The 20,002-nt window shown below is 41.1% G+C and overlaps 3 protein-coding genes across 4 annotated transcripts in view; all 3 read left to right on the forward strand.

Annotated features, from left to right (window-relative positions):
• Window positions 1-5,090, forward strand: part of enah (ENAH actin regulator) — an 86,345-nt gene extending 81,255 nt beyond the window's left edge. Inside the window, 1 exon segment of the mRNA XM_039782876.1 lies at window positions 1,524-5,090. Coding sequence (XP_039638810.1) covers window positions 1,524-1,561 — 38 coding nt within the window. The 3' untranslated portion in view covers window positions 1,562-5,090.
• A 2,458-nt stretch (window positions 5,091-7,548) lies between these two features.
• Window positions 7,549-20,002, forward strand: part of lbr (lamin B receptor) — a 38,996-nt gene continuing 26,542 nt past the window's right edge. The window contains exons 1-3 of the mRNA XM_039782878.1: window positions 7,549-7,691; window positions 18,352-18,526; window positions 19,338-19,553. Of these exons, the coding sequence (XP_039638812.1) occupies window positions 7,681-7,691; window positions 18,352-18,526; window positions 19,338-19,553 (402 nt within the window). The 5' untranslated portion in view covers window positions 7,549-7,680. The remainder of the gene's footprint in view (window positions 7,692-18,351; window positions 18,527-19,337; window positions 19,554-20,002) is intronic.
• LOC120547324 (E3 SUMO-protein ligase ZBED1-like) lies at window positions 14,714-17,711 on the forward strand. Of its 2 annotated transcripts, none has more exons than XM_039782879.1 (2): window positions 14,714-16,281; window positions 16,549-17,711. In XM_039782879.1, the coding sequence occupies exons 1-2, from the start codon at window positions 16,051-16,053 to the stop codon at window positions 16,963-16,965; spliced, it is 648 nt and encodes a 215-aa protein (XP_039638813.1). In that variant the 5' UTR covers window positions 14,714-16,050; the 3' UTR covers window positions 16,966-17,711. Both variants share the same exon structure in this region; 1 of them encodes a protein (XP_039638813.1).

The following is a 20,002-nucleotide window of genomic DNA, read 5'->3' on the forward strand; positions in this document are numbered from 1 at the left end:
AGATCCATTAGCCTCTCGCTATTCAGCAGCTGATAACGCTACGCTTCCACGCGTAATGTTCGACCCAGGTGAAAGCTTCTGTTTTTGTAAAGTCTCATCAGGTGCAAATACTCGAATATCACTTAAGATAACTTGTATTTCAGGGGTTTCTTCTGTTTAAAGTGAAATGCTGGCTGAAGACAGAATGTGAAAAAAACATACTCTCTTCTCACAAACGTACAGTAATACATTGGTTGATGGCAAAGGTAATGTATTGTTATGCCTCAAAATGTGAATAATGTTCACATGCATCAGTGTATGTAGCTGCAGCACTCATGTTGTTGCAGATGACAAATGACTGCATTCACAGCAGCCCGAACAGACACTACTGTACGTGGGCAGAGCGTGCCCATGTTGCTCCACGCTTTCTGGATGGGTAGTCCGAAATGTGAACCAGTATTCTGAACTATTTTATGAGCTGCTTGTCTGTTGCACCTTAAGCCAAAATGTGGGATCAGCATTTTGTATAAAGTAACAAAACATGCCTTTCAAAAATAAGATTGCACTTAGCAATGCTAGCAGGAGTTATACTTACAAAGGAATATGAGAACACACGGGGCCCACTAATGGCTTGATCCAGTCCTGAATATGAGGAATAAATGAAAGTACGATTCTAGTTTGTTACAACTTGGGTCTTTATATATCTATATTGTACCTACCAAAGTAGTTTCTGCAGGCCAACAAACACAAATCGTCATACAATCAGATTGTAGGTCTTAAACAAACTCAAAGTGTCGATAATAATCAAATCCAACTTATTTTTGGAGTTGTTGCCCTGTTCCAGATGAGTATAATGTTGTCATTATATATATATATACACTATAATGATAAGAATAAGGGCCAAACTATGGCTATAAGTTGGAATAAAGCAAAGCTTTCCTTCAAGAGGTCAACAGTCCTGTCATGTTAACCGCTGTTAACCGCTAGCAGACAGCTTGATTCAGTCTAAAATAACGTTAACTCAAACTAAACACTGGGTACAACGGATACTACAGCTGATGTAGCAGCTGTTATTTTCATGTTTTATTTTGAAGGTCTTTTAAAGTTATTACATGCTGTTTCAGCTAGCGGTTAGCTAAACTAACGTAGCTTCCTTTATTCTGTGCGTGGTGGTTTATGTGATGAGTAGTTCCTTCGCTCGATAATGAAAATACGTACACAGTCTTGTACCTTGTACTTTTTTGGGATTTTCTGTTTGTTTTTTCACTCAAAATGATATGTTGTATGCTTATGAGTCACATCGTAGCTGGTTAGCCTAAGGCATGGTCTAAAACTCTTTATATACGGATTTTTCCAGACGTCAATGGGAGAAATGAACGGGAAATTTACTTCAGGAACCCAAGGTCTCTCGGATGAGGGGCGGGACTGTTGAGCTCTATAACTGTGTTTAAGTTGTGTTTTGGTACCTTACTTTACACCACATGCAGCCTTCTGAACTGGGTGATTCTCACATGATGCGTCTGTCTTTGTCTTTGTGTCCTCAGCAATCAGGGAGGAGCTGGGGAAGTCCAGCACGGCGTAGAGGAACCAAACTCCCTCTTCAAAACATGGACATCCACGCGACCCGACGGACAAACCCCCGGTCAATTTAAGACATGACAGAAAGGAAAATAAAATCAACCGACGGTGATGATGACAATAATCATATTAATACTGAGAGATGACATTATTGGACAGAACAACAATGGACAGGGAGGCTTGTAACTCTGAGAGCCTGCTGCCCCCGCCCCCTCCCACTGAGGGCATCGCATCCTGGAGGACAGTGTCTGAAACAGAAGCAAATGTCTTTATGCAAAGTAGATTTCTCCCTCCTTGTCCTATAACAACAAGAAAGAAAAAGAAACACAAAACAATCTTGAACTCTTCTATGACTCTGTATTAACCATTGGCGCATAAGTGAACAGCAATGGTGATGCTAAGAATCAGAACTCTTGTGATGTAAAACGAATGAAAAGGCACGTTTAATTAAGAGAGTTGGGAGGCAGGAAGAATGGGGGATGGAAAATATCAACTTTTTTCCCATAATGCCATAGGGGTAGGGTGCGTGCGTGCGTGCGTGCGTGCGTGTGTGCGTGTGTGTGTGTGTGTGTGTGTGTGTGTGTGTGAGTGAGTATGAGTGTGTGTGTATGGGGACTGACAGTCTCTGGTGAAGTCCACCACTGCAGGACACTGTAAAGCTTGTCTTCCTCAAATACTATTTTAACCTGAATATGTACAAAAGAGAGAAAAAGTTATTTAGAAAAAAGCATCTATCCACCATGTCTGTCGCCGTGTAGAGCTACGGCCATATCAAGTAGCTGAATAATCCAATCTTTAAACAGGATGCTCTCTCGTCTGTGGAATCATAATCACAAGTGCTGTTGTCTCCCGTCATGTCTTTGTCCATGCTGTTGAGTGGCAGGTGGACGGACACGGAGGGCAGCTGCCAATCACACGGCAGCCGTCATAGCTCTCTACCAAACCTTCTCTGGCAACGCAAAGTGCTGATTGGCTGATACCTGTCATGCTAGTTGACCATGGTGACGTGACGTGTAGCTAGAACTGACTTTTCTTCCTGTACGTTTTGGTTTGAAGACTCCCTGGGTCTCTGTCATGTTTGTCATATTTAGGTACTCTGCATGCATGATTGTTTTCTCTAAACGCTGAGGGTCACAAGTCTGCCACGGAATGACATTAGCTGTCACAAGTTTTATAACAAGCAATAAGTGTAGCATCTATTTGAAGGCCCACCTGTCCCAGTCCTAACACCACCAAACATGTCTCCATGTCTGTCTGTCCCCATTGGACAATGTTACTGCGGGACACCTCGCCACTTCTCGTCAACTGTATCGCAGATATTCTGTGACCCTGAAGGCTGACAGGACACAATACCAGAGCAACACTGTAAGACATGATTTCATGGAATATCATAATTTTTTAAGTCACAATACTCTCCTTTTTGTTTTTGGTTAATTTTCTATTAAGTATTCCAAGGATACTGTGTCTTTTTACCCTTTATTATTAAGTGTTATTATTTTACTGCATTTATAAACTTAACCTTTTGGAAGGTGCACAGGACAACCCAAATGTGTGAGAGATGGTGTCCATATGAGGACATGAATGTGCCATTTACTATTTCTAGTGCTTAATGTTTCATCTTCTTTTCTCCTGCCAATGTCAAATCATTAACATGAGAAACTGTATTTCACAAAAAACTTTATGTCACGTTATTCTAAAAACACTTCAGTGCTGAGTTTGTTTCACTAAAAGTACAATCAACCTGAGAGGGATATGTTGGAGCTGTAGTTAATGTCTATGTCCCACTCTGTCCTGGTGAGACTCTGCGGATATGTCTCTCTCTGTGGGCTTTACAGGACAACAATCTTTTGACTTTCCAAAGGAATCCAAGGTGATAGGATATCTTGAACCGGTTCTCAAATGATGCTTTATGTTTTAGCATCTACAGCGTGTGGTATCTTGACTGTTCCATGTATTATAATTGAGAACTTACAAGGCAATACAGTGTGCATGCTATCACCACAATTCACCCATTTCATATTTATTGCTTTCATAAAGTTGGGAGACTTGCAATTGGCCTATTTTGAAAAAGAATGTTGGCTGAAATATCCTGACTTTTAGTCCTACAATTCCCATAATTCAACTCCATAGCATATTTTCATTTGACGCTCCCTGCCTGATAAATGAAGACATCTTTCAAACGCCACACTCCCACTTTGTAATGTTAAACATGTAGTCTCCAAGCCTAGGCCGAGATAACTCTAGTGACATCACTATGATGTCATCACGGTTATTTTCTCAGACTCGACAAAGCCTATCAAGAAGCACAGAAGACATTATACAACTGTTTTCACTGTCTGATAGGAGAGCCCCTTTATTATGATGGGGAGAAGCAGCTACCGCGAGCCAAGGGTTGGTTAATCAGTGGCTGTGTTCTATGTATATGACGATGTTCAAGGGCTCGGATGTTTGAAGATGAGAAGTCACAGATTTGAGAAAGTTGCTCTCATTTGCTTTGGATTAGGTCAAGTTTGTTTAATACTGTGATGAGAAAAATGAATGGGTTAATTATGGTCAGGTCTGTTTCATGCTCTCTCTCTCTGTCGATAAAGTCGTTTCCTCTTCTCATCCACTTTTCCAAATGGAGACCCTGACCCAGCCATGAGGCTCCCTGTCCTGAGTTTTTACATCCACTGCACTTTAAGAGCAAACTCACAGAGCAATCCAACATGCTCTGACAACATAGCCTCTGTCGCAAACAGTGTGGCTTCCTCACCAAAGGATTCAACTAAACATAATCACTCTCAACAAAGTCGCCTTTCTGATTTTTGTATCATTTTGACGAGAATAAGATGTCTGTCTCTATATTCAGTCCGTGATGGCAGGTGAAATGTTGTGATCAAGACAAACTCTTTGTGATGCTGTGTGGTTTGTGCCTTGTTCCGAAGTTGCATTTATTATGTCAAAGACATAAAGATGACTAGTAATAATATCTAGGGACTGTCATTATGATCTCATGCAGTTTTTATTAAGTTTGGCTTTGTTTTTTATTTGAAGGGAGAATTTATTGACCTTGGTACTGTTCCCCGCAAAGAAAATGTCTTTGCACCAAGATCTTTGTTTTTTCCATACATGTGATTTATTTCAATACTGCTGTGAGGTTGCTTTTCTAACAGCTCAGGAGTACAATCAAGCGTTGAGAAATGAGGCCTGGAAGGGTTCAAAGATGAGCTTCGCTCTGACATGATTTTTCTAAACCTGAAGTCCAGATGAGTCTGACTGTGTGTGTTCTGCATCTCAGCTTTCTTTACACGCTTAGAAATCTGTAGTGACGTCTGCCCCATGCTGATGTCAGATTACTGATGGAAACATTTATCTTTGTCCTTCAACCCAGTTTTCTGCCGAGGGAACTGATGCATTTGGCTGAAGTGAGATTCCAGATTTATTCTTTTCTCATCTGCATTGTACCATACTGTTCTCATGTTAGTTAGTCTTTTCTTACATGCTAACATTGATTTGTTTGAGCAAATTAAATAAAAATTGCAGTACAAGAATAGAAGTTGTTTCTTTTAAAATGATGCTCACTGTTAGGAACCTTGAGCGGGGTTTTCAGCTTTACTTGTTTTAGCCTCATCTTATTTTTCAGACTTTTATAACAACTGTCAAACTGCATTTTAGCTAATTTTGTCCCTCATGGTCTCTTCAAATTGTAACTCCAAATGAGAGTTCCATATGTAACTAATTTACTAACTCTTTAGTCAGAAAACTGACTCAGTAAGTAAATCTAAAGTTTGCAAACATTACATTTATAGAACCTCAGTTCTATAAATGTAATACATGTAGTAGACATGTAGTATACATAGTAGACATGGTGTATTTCATTGCTTAGGAGTTCAACTTTTTGGTTGTAAGAGAAATATTGTATTAATTCTTCTTTAAAATGGTAAAATGTCTCACTTTAAGTGAATATTGACATTGAAGTCCCTGCAGGCCTTATCGCTTCCTGGTGTGCTCACGTCTGTCATTACAGCAGCTCAGCCTCGGCTTCAATAACGGTGACAACATGTCTGACAGCGGCTCACATTCATGCTTGGCGGAAGAGCACAGGAAGAGGAAGAGCATGCCTCTTTATTTCTTCAAGCCTGATGGATGATGCATGCAGTCTCTCTGCAGTCCTTCCTCCGTGTGCAGCTGTCTGTCAGTGAGCTGAGCCGGACTGCTGCTGCTGCGCTGCATGGTGAAAGGATGACTGAACCGGGGTCAGCTGGGGATCTGCACTTTCATTGTGCTCGGCCACAAGAGATATTCTCAGAGGACTGTACTGACCCTTCCTTCCAGAGTCAGATGCAACAAACCTCAATATTTTAAATGTTTTTGATTGTGCAAAATCAGGGTTTTGGCCCTTTTTAACACTCCTGCACAACTATGTTTTTGGGAACCTTGGTTTTGTGTACTTACTTATTTCCAGCTCAGCTGTCCATCCGTTGCCTGTGACATTGTAGCCTACATTTTAATTTTTGCGTAAGGTATTTTGTAGAGATGGCCCGATACCATTTTTTGCTTCCCAATACCGATTCCGATACCTGAACTTGCGTATCGGCCGATACCGAGTACCGATCCGATACCAGTTTGTCATATATTTTATTATGATTTAACAACTGTATACTACTATCCCTGTAAGGATGTGATATGATTTCTATCTTTGTTGTCGGTCTGGCTCAGGTTAAACTCTTTGTGAAACATGAACAAATGCAAACAATGAATGCCACAGAACTTTCTTTTATTATCCAATTTGAAAGTCAGTTATAGTAGGCTATAAAAGTTGCAGAAAAGCAGCGTATCTAAATACAACATATTTGACGAAGTTATTAGAAGTTTCTGGGCGACACTTGCAAAAACTGCAGTTGCTACAAATATTACTATACTTCTGGTCTGTTTAAGATTAAAGAGACTTGATGTCCTTTATTGGTTGTAAAAAAGTTTCTGGGCAGCAACACTTCCTGTGGGCTGGGCATAGAGAGGTCTGGCAGTGCATCTGCAGTTCACTTGAGGTTTTGTTTGACTTGCTTCCATAGAGGGGCTGTGCTGTGGTGACTGCAGAGAGAAAGATGAGGAAGCTGAGACAACGATAATGCTGTTATTGGATTGGACCATTTGAATTTTCAAAATCAGTTTTTTTTTCCTCCTAATGTGTTTCTGAGCTTATATGAGTCGCAGGTGTCACAGCAGTCAGCTCACCCATAAGCATTTGCTTCTCAATTTCCCACAGAGATGCTACAGTATGATCAGCTACATAATTACTGTTTCATGAATACCTGACAAGTTTCTTATTTGCAAGATTTCCTCATAACAAACCAGAAATATGAGGACAGATACGTGTTTACTATGCAACAATTATGCAAATATGTGTCATGTTAGAATGAATGTAGCTACTGTGATAAAGCGTCACATGTGAACACAGTGCAATCGAAGTGAAGCCTATACGTAATGCATCTGATTAACAGCATGACAACAAGTGTTCAGGAGTAGACAGGAGCAGAAACATCTAGTGTCACTTTTTATTACCCATAAAGATGCATACAATTTAAGAATGTCACTGATTCTAGGCACAGGCTGCATTATTAAATAATATAGACCTATATGAATGTGTTATCTCACATTAATACTAAATGTAATGTTAGTAATTTAATAACCGTAACCTTAAGTGGATTTATATTTGACTACTTTTTATGGTCATTTTCTCAATAATTATTTATTTATTTCTCATTTATTAATTTATTCGTTCGGGTGTTAGTGTTGGATGTGATGGAGAGTTTATTATGGTTTTTGCCACTTCTACCATTTTGTGACTCTCTCTAACGGTAATATGACACCAGTAAACAAAGTAGTCGTGACCCTCAAAACCAATCCCAACGCAGTTAAAATCCACCGATAACCAATCAAATTGCAGAGCAGTTTGAAATGAACGCTGAACAAGCCAATCAGCAGCCTTCGCGCCTTCCTAGTCACTGGTGGGTTTTGCCCAGTAAGGGAGGGAGAACGAGCGCTACGTCAAACGTCAGCACCGTCCGTTTTTATTAAAATATAAAGTTTAATGTATTAATTCCTCGTTTTATTTGGGAATATCTCATCAGTTTTACTCGCATGGTAATAAGGTAAGTGCGTCCGTTCAACGCATGTGCTTGTGACTGAAACAGGAAGTCGCTTTACATTTGTCTTTGTTGGGAAGATAACGTTATAACAGAGACTGGGCTCCGACTAGTCCCTGGAATCTTAACTTGTTTCCACTGGTCCAGGTAAATGGTACTGGGGCAGCTGTTGGCTGATATATGTTCTCCTGAATAGTTTTAATAAAGATACTGGAGATTTGTTGGGTTAATGTTAGAAATGTTTGACAGCAGCATTGTGACGTCAACTAACATTATAGCGTTACGTTATGGACACTTTGAGTTTACACACACACACACACACACACACACACACATACACACACATGTATGCATGTAGCTAGTGATTAGACGACGTCTGATTCCGACGTTAATGAAGGTAACGTTAGCTAGATGTTTTACTGTTTGCTCCCAGCGGGTCGGTCCGTTGCCGTGTGTTGTTTGAATGCATGACGTGTTCCCTCCTAAAGGCTGTCTGTTGTCTTAACGCTAACCAAGTTACGGTTAAAGAGACCGCTCCGCACGTTATAGCTACATACATACATACATTGCATTAAAAAGAATACCATTTACTACTATTCAAGACGACAAACCGTCAGCCAGTAAAATATATTTATTTTATGTAGAAATAGTGTAACTGAGAGAGTGTAAAAACACGCATGTGACTTTAAGTTAACAAAACAATTAACAACATTGTTCCAAATAATTTCAGATCTAATTACATCTGATGGCGTTACGTTTTATATAAAGTCTCCTGACAATACAGAGTAATATAATAAGCAGTGACACATGTGATGGCAGGTTATCAACACAGGGAGGGAGTTTGTGTTGCCGTGTTATTAAAGGAAGGCGCGCAGATGTCTCCTGCTGCTATGGCTTAGGGTTAGGGGCTGCTGTGAGAAAACAACTCAGTTCACATGTTGCATTGCATTTCAAAGGTGGAGCTAAACAGGTGTGTGTGTGTGTGTGTGTGTGTGTGTGTGTGTGTGTGTGTGTGTGTGTGTGTGTGTGTGTGTGTGTGTGTGTGTGTGTGTGTGTGTGTGTGTGTGTGTGTGTGTGTGTGTGTGTGTGTGTGTGTGTGTGTGTGTGTGTGTGTGTGTGTGTGTGTGTGTGTGTGTGTGTGTGTGTGTGTGTGTGTGTGTGTGTGTGTGAGACTTGTATTTAAAACTCCTCCTAGTCCAGTCCGTATCCTTTCATCAGCCCAGCATGAGATCTGATGGTGGGAAACGGACTTCCACATCCCATATGGAACAAGCCAGGAGAGCAGCACAGGGACTTACTTTGGGTGTGTCATATCCACGTGCTTTTCACTTACATGTTGTGGACTCTTATGTTTTACAATCTTAGATCAAATGGATTAGGGGTTGACTGCCTTTGTGTGACTCTCCCCGTAAGCCAACTTCTCAACTGTTGTTGTTGTTGTTGTTGTTGTTGTTAATTTGTGTATAGAGGCATTCAGGAGATTTGATTGGACAGCAGAGTGGTTTAGTAGTCAATGGTCCGCTCTTATTGTCAGTTTTGAACACAAAGGGGTTCTTTGATATGTATATTAATTTATCCTCAGATGGATAATTTAGGGTAAAAATTCAACCTGTACAACTCAAAGCAGTTTCTATATGATACCTGCCATTTACTGAAGTATGGCGCTGTGTTAACCACTGGCTTTTTAATTAGCAGGGCTGCTGACTGGAGGCTGGCCCTACGTTAGGCAATACAATGTGGCTAAAATTTAAAGACCTACATTTGCTTTGCTGAAACCAAAGAATGTGTTTAAGTCAGTCTTCTTTTCTCTCAGTAACTTCCTTTTGTTGTTAAGGTGCCACTAATCAAACATTCCTTCGTATTGCAACGAGTCCTTTATGTTTGTATGCTGGCAGTTACAAGGCGATGTGGAAAAGTGATTTAGAGACAGAAACATGCCCATGCTTCCATTTATCTCTATGAAGGTTTTTTGAAAGAGCTGTGTGTGACACAAGTGTATGTCTATACATGGTTTGCCTTTTTCATTTTCTTTTTCTTTCATCTTGCAATTATTCAGCGGTTGGTTTCTGCAGCATGGCAGAAAAGTCCACAGAACTCAGTGGGCGTGCAGTGATATATCACTACTTTAGGCTGCAGATTTGGCAAAGCTACGAGCACAGTTTAGTTTCCTGTCATCATGTGTACAGTGTCTCTGTGAGACAGACAGCTCTGGGTGAGCCCAGCAGGGACATACCTGTCAGCAGTTCTGCAGTAGGACACGGAGCCTCCTGCTCACTCACTAATGCTGCTGACCTGGCCTGGACTGCCTCTTTGTGTAAGGGGTGCACTCTACAGTCACATTGGGCCTTTCTAAAGTGCTAGCTTATGGATGTGGCCCAGACTCTCAAAATGCTGCCATGGTCTTGAAACAATTTGATCAGGTGTGTAAACACAGACCGCATTTCAAACCGAAGAGATGGAAATGGTCTAATTCATAGTCTTAATGAAGTCTGACATATTGTGATACTGTATTGACCTTTGTGGTAAAGTCACTGTACCCCTCCAGGATATTATCAAGTTATCTGAACAATGCTGAAGCAGGTACAGCCAAATAATCCATATCACAGACAGCTAGGCTACATGTAGCAGGGCAGTTGGCTGAGTTTAACATGTGTGTTTTTTGAGTAAAAGGTTGACCTCACCTTGCTGTACCATTCATCTGCCTAGCTTCCTTTCACACATGAGCAAACGGAGTTAAATCGGAAACATTTTTCTATGTAGCTCAGTGATTCCCTGTCTGAGTATTTTTCATGGTGTCCTAGGCCTCAAACATTTCCCAATAATGATTGTGAAAAGTAAGTTGGTCTCATTAATTACAGCAGCAGCTGTCAGTATTTTATATTGCATGGAAGTTTGGAATGATATTGTATTGTGAGCAGTTACTCGTAGTTCCAGTGTATATAAATGCAGTGGAGAGACAGAAAGTTGTGCCATAAAGAGACAGGGACAATGAGCCCATTGAGATTTTGAGAGGGCTCTATAGTTATCATTGAACTCATGCTGTGCTTCAGCGGACTGTAAGGCCTCCTGCACACTGGCTGCGTGGCGTGAGCGTGTCAGCCGCGTGGCGTGTCTGTTTTTATTTTGGCTCCCATGTTAACCGGTTAGAGCTTGCCAAGGGGATAAGCTTCGCTTCAGAACTCGAACCTCCTATGGCGCCATTTTGATGCTACAAAGCGATCACCTGCCGTTAGCATTCCACTGGGTAGCATTCATTTTGACCTCACTTGACAGTGAATAACTTTACATCTGAAGCGTTTAAAGACTCTATTTGTCCGTTGTTTATTTCTAAAGAAACATGACAATGTATAAAAGGCTCCATTACCTTGTACCTCACGTTATGGCTCCGTAGCAGACGTTTTTGTAAAAAAAGGCTAACGATTGTGTCACATAGTAGAGGAATTACCGTATAGTACAGGAGAAGCTCGCAGGCAGTTACGACTTACATGAGCTGTTTAGGTTTAATTACTAATGTTAACTATCATTTTAGTTAGCAATAATTAGCCTGTGCCTATGTTATCTCCTTACATATACCTACACTCTCCATCTCTGTAAGATTGGGAATGATTGAGATTTCTCTTGGCACAGCTACCAGAAGACTTACAACTTTCAGACACGTTGCTCACGTAACATTTACGTTGTCTCTCTCAGTTGGAGGCTGCACAGTAAAGCTAGCGATCACCGGAAAAGTGCTTCTAATAGCCTTCACCGGTCTCCGTCCAGAGCAACGGGATTTGTTGGTCCATTCTTATACTGTCTATGGAGCTTACACACTGCCGTGTGACATGCACGGCAAAAGCTATGGCTCAAGCCGCACTGAAAACGTGTGCGTGCTAGAAATAGGACCGACGCCTATTTTTCACGCGACACGCAAGCATGTTGGAAGCGTTTCCATGCAAAATGGAATAGGAAAAGATATGTCATTTTGACACAAATACATTTAATAAATGACATGTTGATGTTTGAAAGTCTCGAGGTTTTGACATAAATGCAGATATAAATGTCATTTAAAAAAATTATTGATTTTCAAATATTGCACCTGTCAGTACACGACGAAATATTTTGTAGCCTATTTTGCCGTCAATACTGCCAACGTTGTCTTTGCTGTAATCAAATCGGTATATATTTATGTTTATGGGAAACATACATGTGTACAGACAAGGCTAGCAGCAGCGCCGCGACAGACACGTTTCTGGTGTGCAAAGACATAGAAAACGCCACGCAGCCGCCACGCAACTGAAACGTCACGCTCACGCCACGTAGGCCTGTCACGATAACAAATTTTGCTGGATGATAAATTGTCCCAGAAATTATTGCGATAAACGATAATATTGTCGTTGAGAGACCATTTTCATCTAATATGATATAATGATAATGGCATAATAATGCAGGTACACCTTTTCAAAGATCAATAAACTTTTATTTCTAAAGAATATTTAACACTGCAACTGGAAGACATTTTAAATATCCACAATATGTCTTTGATCTCTTCAGTATGTTGTCTTTCACGCTGTTGTTTGCCGTTTGTGACACGTATGTTCTCCCAGGTAATTCATAGCCTGCTGGCTGTCAAACATTTGCAGCATTCCTCGAGTGTTAATAAATTAAATCTGTCTATATGGCTATCTGCCACATGGTGAGTAAATGTTTGTAGCAAAATAGTTCTGTCTTTCAGTCTTCATATTGGCGAAGGTGCGGCTTCTGCTCCTCTGCAGGTCGGAGCTTCGTTGGGGGGGGCCGACACACACACACACACACACACACACACACACATCAGGGGTGTGATTCTTCCGGATAAATCCGGAAATCCGTTTTTTCCGACCTGAAAATGAGACTCTCGTAAATTTTTTAGGAGAAGGGGTTAAGGTTAGGATAGCCGATTGGTCAGGGGATAAGACCTGAACAATATCAGGTTACGTTGGTTTGTTATATTCAATTTTATAGCATTTGAAGAAAAAAAAATTAAATGGTTTTAAAACAGTATCCTGACTAAACTTTAACATACACCAGTCTGTGATCCACTCAACATCCTCTGATCTTAACTGTTAGTCAAAATAATTAATAATTTCTGCTTTTTTACCTAAAAAAAATAGGTACAATGTCATAAATTTGGTGAATAAAGAAAGCTTTTTTGACAAAAACCTTTTTAAATTTTTTTTGCAGAAAGCGACAAACGGGCCAGAAAAAAGCGCTAAAAAAAGTGAATTTTCAATTTTTACCCAGAAGGACAAGGCAATACAACACAAGGTTTAAACGTGACAATGACTAAGACATATAGTTTAAAAAAAACTACAGTAAAACATGTGATCATGTGAAATTGTATATATACAATACCTTGGCCACAATTTCTGTAGCTTCCTTTTCAACTAAAACAGTTAATTTTATATTGTGGTGCTTTCCTCAGGTATTTGGAGAAACCAACAAAAATCTGTATATTCTCAAATAGTATGGTCTTAGCCACTACTAGTTGTTTGACGATGACCTGGCCAAAGTAGTAAAGTTTAGTTAGATAGATAGTTAGATATTATTGCAATATGTAAATCCACATTGACTCTTAATTTAACTAACATATGGTTGGAAGAAGTAAAAATTTATCCAAAATGTTTTAGTTTTTAAAAATTATGACTTTTATTATTGTGTAATGTCTAGGGATGTAACGATGCACTCCGAGCCGGTTGAAAATCGATGAAAATATGTGACGATTCGTGTCGGTTGAGATGTTAAAAGAATCGCGATACTAGGGCTGGGCGATATGGACCAAAAGTCATATCCCGATATATTTTGGCTGAATATCGATATACGATATATATCCCGATATTTTTTTCCGCGAAGTGAGAGCAAATGTTCAGTCAAAGCCCAAATCAAATATGACATGTCACAAGTAGTTTCATAGAAACAGTTGCAAAATCAAATAAATAATAAACCGGTTTCTTCACCTGGTTCATGATTAAATGCTCAGCTGTTCAAATAACAATAAAATGTAAACCTAAATACTGTATAACAGGAGTACCTTTTTTGAAATCAAAGCTCCATAGGCTATTTGTGATTCGTTCCAAAGGTCAATTAAGCTTTAGATATTAATATAATCTACTTTGTTCAAAATGTAATGCCTCATGCCTGTAAGCCTAGGTTATAGTCCCATTCTTCCACTTGATACTGCTTCCACTTAAATAAACTTAAGATGAACTATCGACTACAAAACAAAGAAATTTATTATGATCGGTTCACAGATCTGAGTCCAAACGGAAACTTCACCCTTCTGAACTAAGAGTTTCTGCTTCAAGGTGAAGTTTAAACAGACTGAAATGTCCAGGCTCATTCCTCCACTATTTATTTCTGTATGTATTTATGCGTTACATGTAATTTTAACGGGCACTGAGCTCCAGATCCTGCAGCCGCAGACGGTCGCTGCCCCGCTGTAGCTTCTTTCCGTCCGCCTGCCGCCGGCAAACCTAGTGAAACTTTCCGCCGATATCGACATACAGTTCGTCCTGGACTACGTGTAAGATCCTACCGATCACCACTCTGTCTTTGGCTGGTCCGATCTGGATCAGCGGGGACCCGGGCAGCAGCGCAGGTAAGGCTGTGTTTTTGCCCGGGGAAGAGACGCTGCGGCGGCCACGGGGCTCTCCGCCCCGTCCCGCCCGGAGCTCAGATTGCTGGTCGAGCGGCATATATAATCATAAAACACATTGTCACCTGTTAAATGTTATCCATTGCTGTTTGTTCTTTTCATTTCCTCTACGAACATAATTAAGCAGTACAAAAGTCCGGCATCTTTAGCGTTGATCTGAATGCTTCGGCCCCCTGTTCCAAGATGGCGGCGGGTTTTGACGTATGTTTAGAACCTCACGGCGACATATCTATGGGAGCAAGGATCACATTTGAACTATATCGATATATGCGATATGGTCTAATTCCATATCTCATTTAAAAATATATCGATATATTTGTTTATATCGATATATCGCCCAGCCCTACGCGATACACGTTTTAAACAGCAGGGGGCACTGAAGCAGTAGCCTATATTCTGACCTCGCTTTACAGGCGCGATAGCAGCGAACAAGCTGTAGCTTTTAACAGAAGCAAAAATGGCGGCGGCAAGTGTAGATGACGTTGATATTGAGGATGCCCCAAACTCATTCAAATCGGACGTGTGGCGGCATTTTGGCTTTCCGAAGACTAAAAATGAAAAAGGTGAGGTGGTAACGGACAAAACAAAAACTGTGTGCAGATACTGCAAGAAGATGTTAATATACACCAATAGCACAACAAACATGATGCAGCATACAAACCGTCACCACAGTGAGAAGCTCCAGTCACCGCCGTCTGCACGTAAAAACCTGTTAGTGGGCCAAACCACACTGACCGGCGGATTTGCAGCCCCACTTGCGGCGACGAGTGCGAGAGCCAAAGAGATCACAAGGTGTATCGGCGTTTTCATGGCAAAAGATATGAGGCCATTTTCTGTCGTAGAAAATGAAGGATTTAAGCTACTCGTCAACAAATTGGAGCCCAAATACACCATCCCATCACGCCCCCACTTTAGCCAGACTGTCATGCCAGCGCTTTACAGGGAAACAAAATCTAAGGTAATTGAGACCCTCAGAAAAGCATATATTGTATCAATTACAATCGATGGCTGGACCTCCAGGGCTACCCAGAGTTATCTTACGGTCACAGCCCATGTGATAACCAGTGAGTGGGAGATGGTTAATTTTGTTCTCCAAACTCGCACATTGTTCGAAACACACACCGGAGCTAATATTGCTGAAGTTTTAAAATCAGCTGTGAGTGAATGGGGGCTTCAAAAGGCCAACCATGGAATTGCTGTGGTCACGGACAACGCGAGGAATATGGATGTTGCTGTCAGAGAGGCTGGGCTGGCCCCCCATGTCAGGTGTTTTGCCCACACTTTGAACTTAGCCATCCAAGCGGGTTTGAGTGTGCCCCGCGTGAGTCGTTTGTTGGGCAGAGTGAAGCGTATTTCTGCCTTCTTTCACCGAAGCTCCACAGCCACAGCTGCGCTCGCAGCCAAACAGATACTACTGGAGCTTCCACCGCATAAGTTAATCATCGATGTCGCTACGCGCTGGAACAGCAGTCTGGATATGATCGAATGCTATCTCGAACAGCAAGCGGCTGTGACAGCAACTCTCCTGAGCAACGACGTTCGACGAAATCTCCGTGACATCGATACCTTGGATGGCTCAGACATCCGTGATGCGGAGGACATTGTGAAGCTTCTAAAGCCACTCAAAACAGCCACCACTGTGCTGTGTGATGAAAAAACCCCACTGTGTCTCTCATTGTGCCCTTAAAGCATATGATTGAGCATAACATGGCATCCAACGAAGAAGATTCCCCCACTGTGAGCAATATAAAGAGAGCTATACTGAACAACCTTTACAACAGATACACTTCAGAGTACAACCACCTGCTGGAGTGCACCGCATTAGACCCCAGATTCCGGGCTCTGCCTCATCTAGAGAAAGACCAACGCGATGATGTATTCCACAGACTGAAGGAGAAAGCTGTACTGATGTTGCAGAACCAGGTAACCTATTGTATTTATTTTACTCTTTCTCTAAATTGTATTTATTTTACTCTTTCTCTAAATTGATTTTTTTAAATAATTTGTTTATTATTATGGCATATTTTTCTAAATGTGTTTCCAAATGTGTTTGTGTAAACTCTGAGTAATGATACAAATAAATTATAACAAATTATATTAAAATCTTGTTTTTATAACAATGTGAAACCCCTGTCAATGTTGTACTTAGATTTTACTTAGTCTTTTTATTTCTGCTATTCTTCTGTGCAGGATGAGGGCAAAGAATGTGCCAGTGGTCACCCCCCTGCAGCAGAGCAGCCTCTTGACCAGACAGAAGGAGCAGAGCTGAAACAACCTCCTTCCAAGAAAACAGCATTGGAAGATCTCCTTGGAGGGACTTTTGATGAACCAGTTGCACAGCACATCAGTCCGATTGATGCAGAAATGATTAAGTACAGAGCTGAAACATCCATTTCCCTCAATAGCTGTCCACTCAAGTGGTGGAAAGAGAATGCTAGGCTATACCCACTGCTATCCAGTATAGCAAAAGCATATCTCTCCACAGCAGCCATCTCTGTCCCTAGTGAAAGGGTTTTTTCATCAGCAGGGGACATTGTGAATGTGCAGAGATCTCAGCTTCTGCCAGAAAATGTGGATATGCTGATATTTCTTAAAAAAAACATGTAAAAAAAAAAAAAAGAAAGATTCTAAGCTAGGAAAGAGCACCGGCAAAGCCTTAGTTTGTTTATATGAAAAGATTTATTTTATTTGTATTATTTATTTTATTTGGGATTTGTTTTAATATTTCAATTTAGTTTTGTTATTTGACAAAGATATTTCAGTTTCAGAAAGAAATGTGCAGCATTTTGTCTGAGTGAGAATAAAATAATAAAAGGAAACTTTTTCATTTATCTTTCTTAAATCTCATTTTGTACAAAAAAATCGTGATAAAATCGTATCGTGAAACCAGTATCGTGAATCGTATCGCATCGCGAGTTCAGTGAATCGTTACATGCCTAGTAATGTCAGAAGGACTGTTTTGCCGGTCAAATTAACTTTAATGAGTGCATATTGAAATATTACACTGTTGGTTGGCAAAAAATGCATCTCAAAATGCATCAGATTGATGCTTTAAAATCTGTAATATTTAAAATATCCTTCTCACCCTTTGCACCCCTGACCCATTTTCATGCCTGAACAGTACTATTACACATCTCATAAAGAACGCATGCTGAGTATGCAGGTTAACAGTCTGGCAGACTCATTCAGTAAGCCTTCTAAATGACCACACAGTTAAATGAAAACATCTCAAAGAAAAACAAACAGTATATAGCCTTCATAAAAGGATAGGTTGGGGGGAGGGGTGCTGTCGCCGCATCATGGGTGCGCCGTATATTTTCCTGCTTTTTTGTCTTATGCCAATCACACCTATGACATATACACACACTGGCGCAACTCTGACATACTTTCCACACTCCGTGTCCGCGGACAGCTGTAGGTTTGTACCGGTTAATGTTCTGTGCATTGTCGAACACATGCAGCCACTTTCCTGAATCCGCTTGCGAGACTGACACAAGTCCACAGCGGCGTGTATGTCCGAGCCTAGTACCCTATATTTATCTGAGCCTGTCAGCTGTGTGGTTTGGAATGAAAGGGAGAAAACTGGACGCCGAGTAACACGGTTGATATCGCTCATATACTTTTATTTTTTTTTGACGGCGCCTTAACTGCAAAGTGCTGCGGGAAACCCTGCTCCAACTCTCAACTAGCGTTTCTCTGTCTGTCTCTCTGTGTCCGGAGTCACACACACACACACACACACACACACACACACACACACACACACACACACACACACACACACACACACACACACACACTCTATCTAAAGAATATCTAAAACCCAGCCTACACTGTTTAGATGAAAAGCTTTCCATTTGTTTCCCTTCCTCTCTGTTCTTTTCTCTGTTTGCATCTTCTGTCTGTCTGCTCTCATGTCTCTGCCCTCTTTCACTTTCTCTTTGTTCCCTCCTCTTCACTCTATCTTCTGCTCCACTCTTGCCTTCTTCTCAGGTCAGTGACGATGCCTTCTGTCAAGTATCAGAGAGGGGACATGGTGATGGGCCGCTGGCCTGGCAGCAGCCTGTATTATGAGGTCAAGGTGCTGCGCTTTGATGCCAACAGTCAGCTTTACACCGTCATCTACAAGGATGGCACTGAGCTGGAGCTCAGGGAGCAGGACATCAAGGTAGCCCCAAACACAACTCCACTCAGTCTTCTCACACTTTAATGTAACTTTTTTTTTTGTGTGATATCATGGTGTAATCATCTTTTTTCTAGGTTGTTGTCAAGCTAGTGCAGGCTTGAACCACAAGGGTATTATTAAACAAAAGTGTGTTAAGGGAAGGTTCAGCGGTTAAAGTTTCTAACATCTACAATGGCAATAATAAAAAGAGGAATAAACAATGTTAAACCCAAATTTACTTAACAATTAGCTAATCTGATTCTTCTTAATTGTTCAGCCCTTATTAAAATTCTAGGTTGTTATCAGTTATCAAGGTAGTGCAGGCTCAAACCACAGGGGAATTATTTAACAAAGTGTGTTAGGGGAAGGTTCAGAAGCTAAAGTTTCTAACATCTACAGTGGTAATGATAGCTAAGCCAAAGGGTACTACTGCTGCTGACCTTAATGATACATGTTGCTTTACTCAGGCAGATAAAGGGAGTTCCCATGTTGGTCCACATTTCAGCTTGAAAAATAGTATGTCTTTTTAAAGAATTAAAAATGTAGTTTTCCTGTCATTGTTGAGGCTATATGGCAGTTTTAGCCAATGTGTAGGAACACTGCAAGAAGACTGCCCAGCGCCGAAACACAAATTATTATTATTTTTAAAATGTCTCGTCTATTTAATGATTTGGAGGAATACCACTGTAGCAGACGACCTCTACTAAACTATGATATATAAAGTTAATATTAAACACAAGATGAGGCAGTTTTACTTATAAAAAAAACAATCCCATTTGTTAATAATGGCTGCTATCTCCTCTTTTTCCTTCAGAGTGCTGCTGGTTTCCAGCCTCGTCCACGCTCCCGCTCGCGTTCACGATCACCGGGCCGCCGTCGCAGCCGTTCCCGCTCCCCAGCAAGGAACACGCGGCGCTCGTCCTCCCGCACAGCGGCCGCCGTCGCTGCTGCAGCAATCACAGAGAGTGCACCGGCCTCCCGCAGGGATACTAAGCTGAAGGATGCGCAGGAAGTCATTCTCAGTCCCCTGGTGAGTGCCACAGCTGCCTTCTCATCTGTTGCCAATCACTGTTCACCTGTGATACATGACTGTTTGAACAGCTATCTAACGCTATAGAGTAATGTGGCCCAGTGGACTGCCCGGTTGCCTGGTCAAACTAGGCATGCAAAGTTTTACACCAAATTAAATTCATGTAATCTCTTGAAGAAATGATAGCCTGTGTGGAATTTGAAATAAAAAATGTACAATCAGCAGTCATTAATCAAAACGCTTACAACACTAAGCAAAGTGGAGCTACATTCTGTTGTTAATGATGTTACTAGGCAACAGTCTTTGTTCCAGAGCAGCACATCTTATTCCTAGAAAGTGCCTTGAACGTGGAGGAAGTAGCTTCCTGCGACACCAACCCGGCCATTCAGTATATCACACGGCTGGCCTACCTGCAATACACAACTATAATACGCCTCCATGCATGTCAA

Source organism: Perca fluviatilis, chromosome 18, assembly GCF_010015445.1.
Source record: "Perca fluviatilis chromosome 18, GENO_Pfluv_1.0, whole genome shotgun sequence".
NCBI classification, from domain to species: domain Eukaryota; kingdom Metazoa; phylum Chordata; class Actinopteri; order Perciformes; family Percidae; genus Perca; species Perca fluviatilis.

Bases quoted from the DNA above. Each gene is read 5' to 3' on its own strand.
- LOC120547324 (XM_039782879.1), top strand. From the start codon at position 16,051: ATGATTGAGCATAACATGGCATCCAACGAAGAAGATTCCCCCACTGTG. The intron at 16,282-16,548 runs GTAACCTATTGT...TCTTCTGTGCAG, and splicing joins TACTGATGTTGCAGAACCAG to GATGAGGGCAAAGAATGTGC.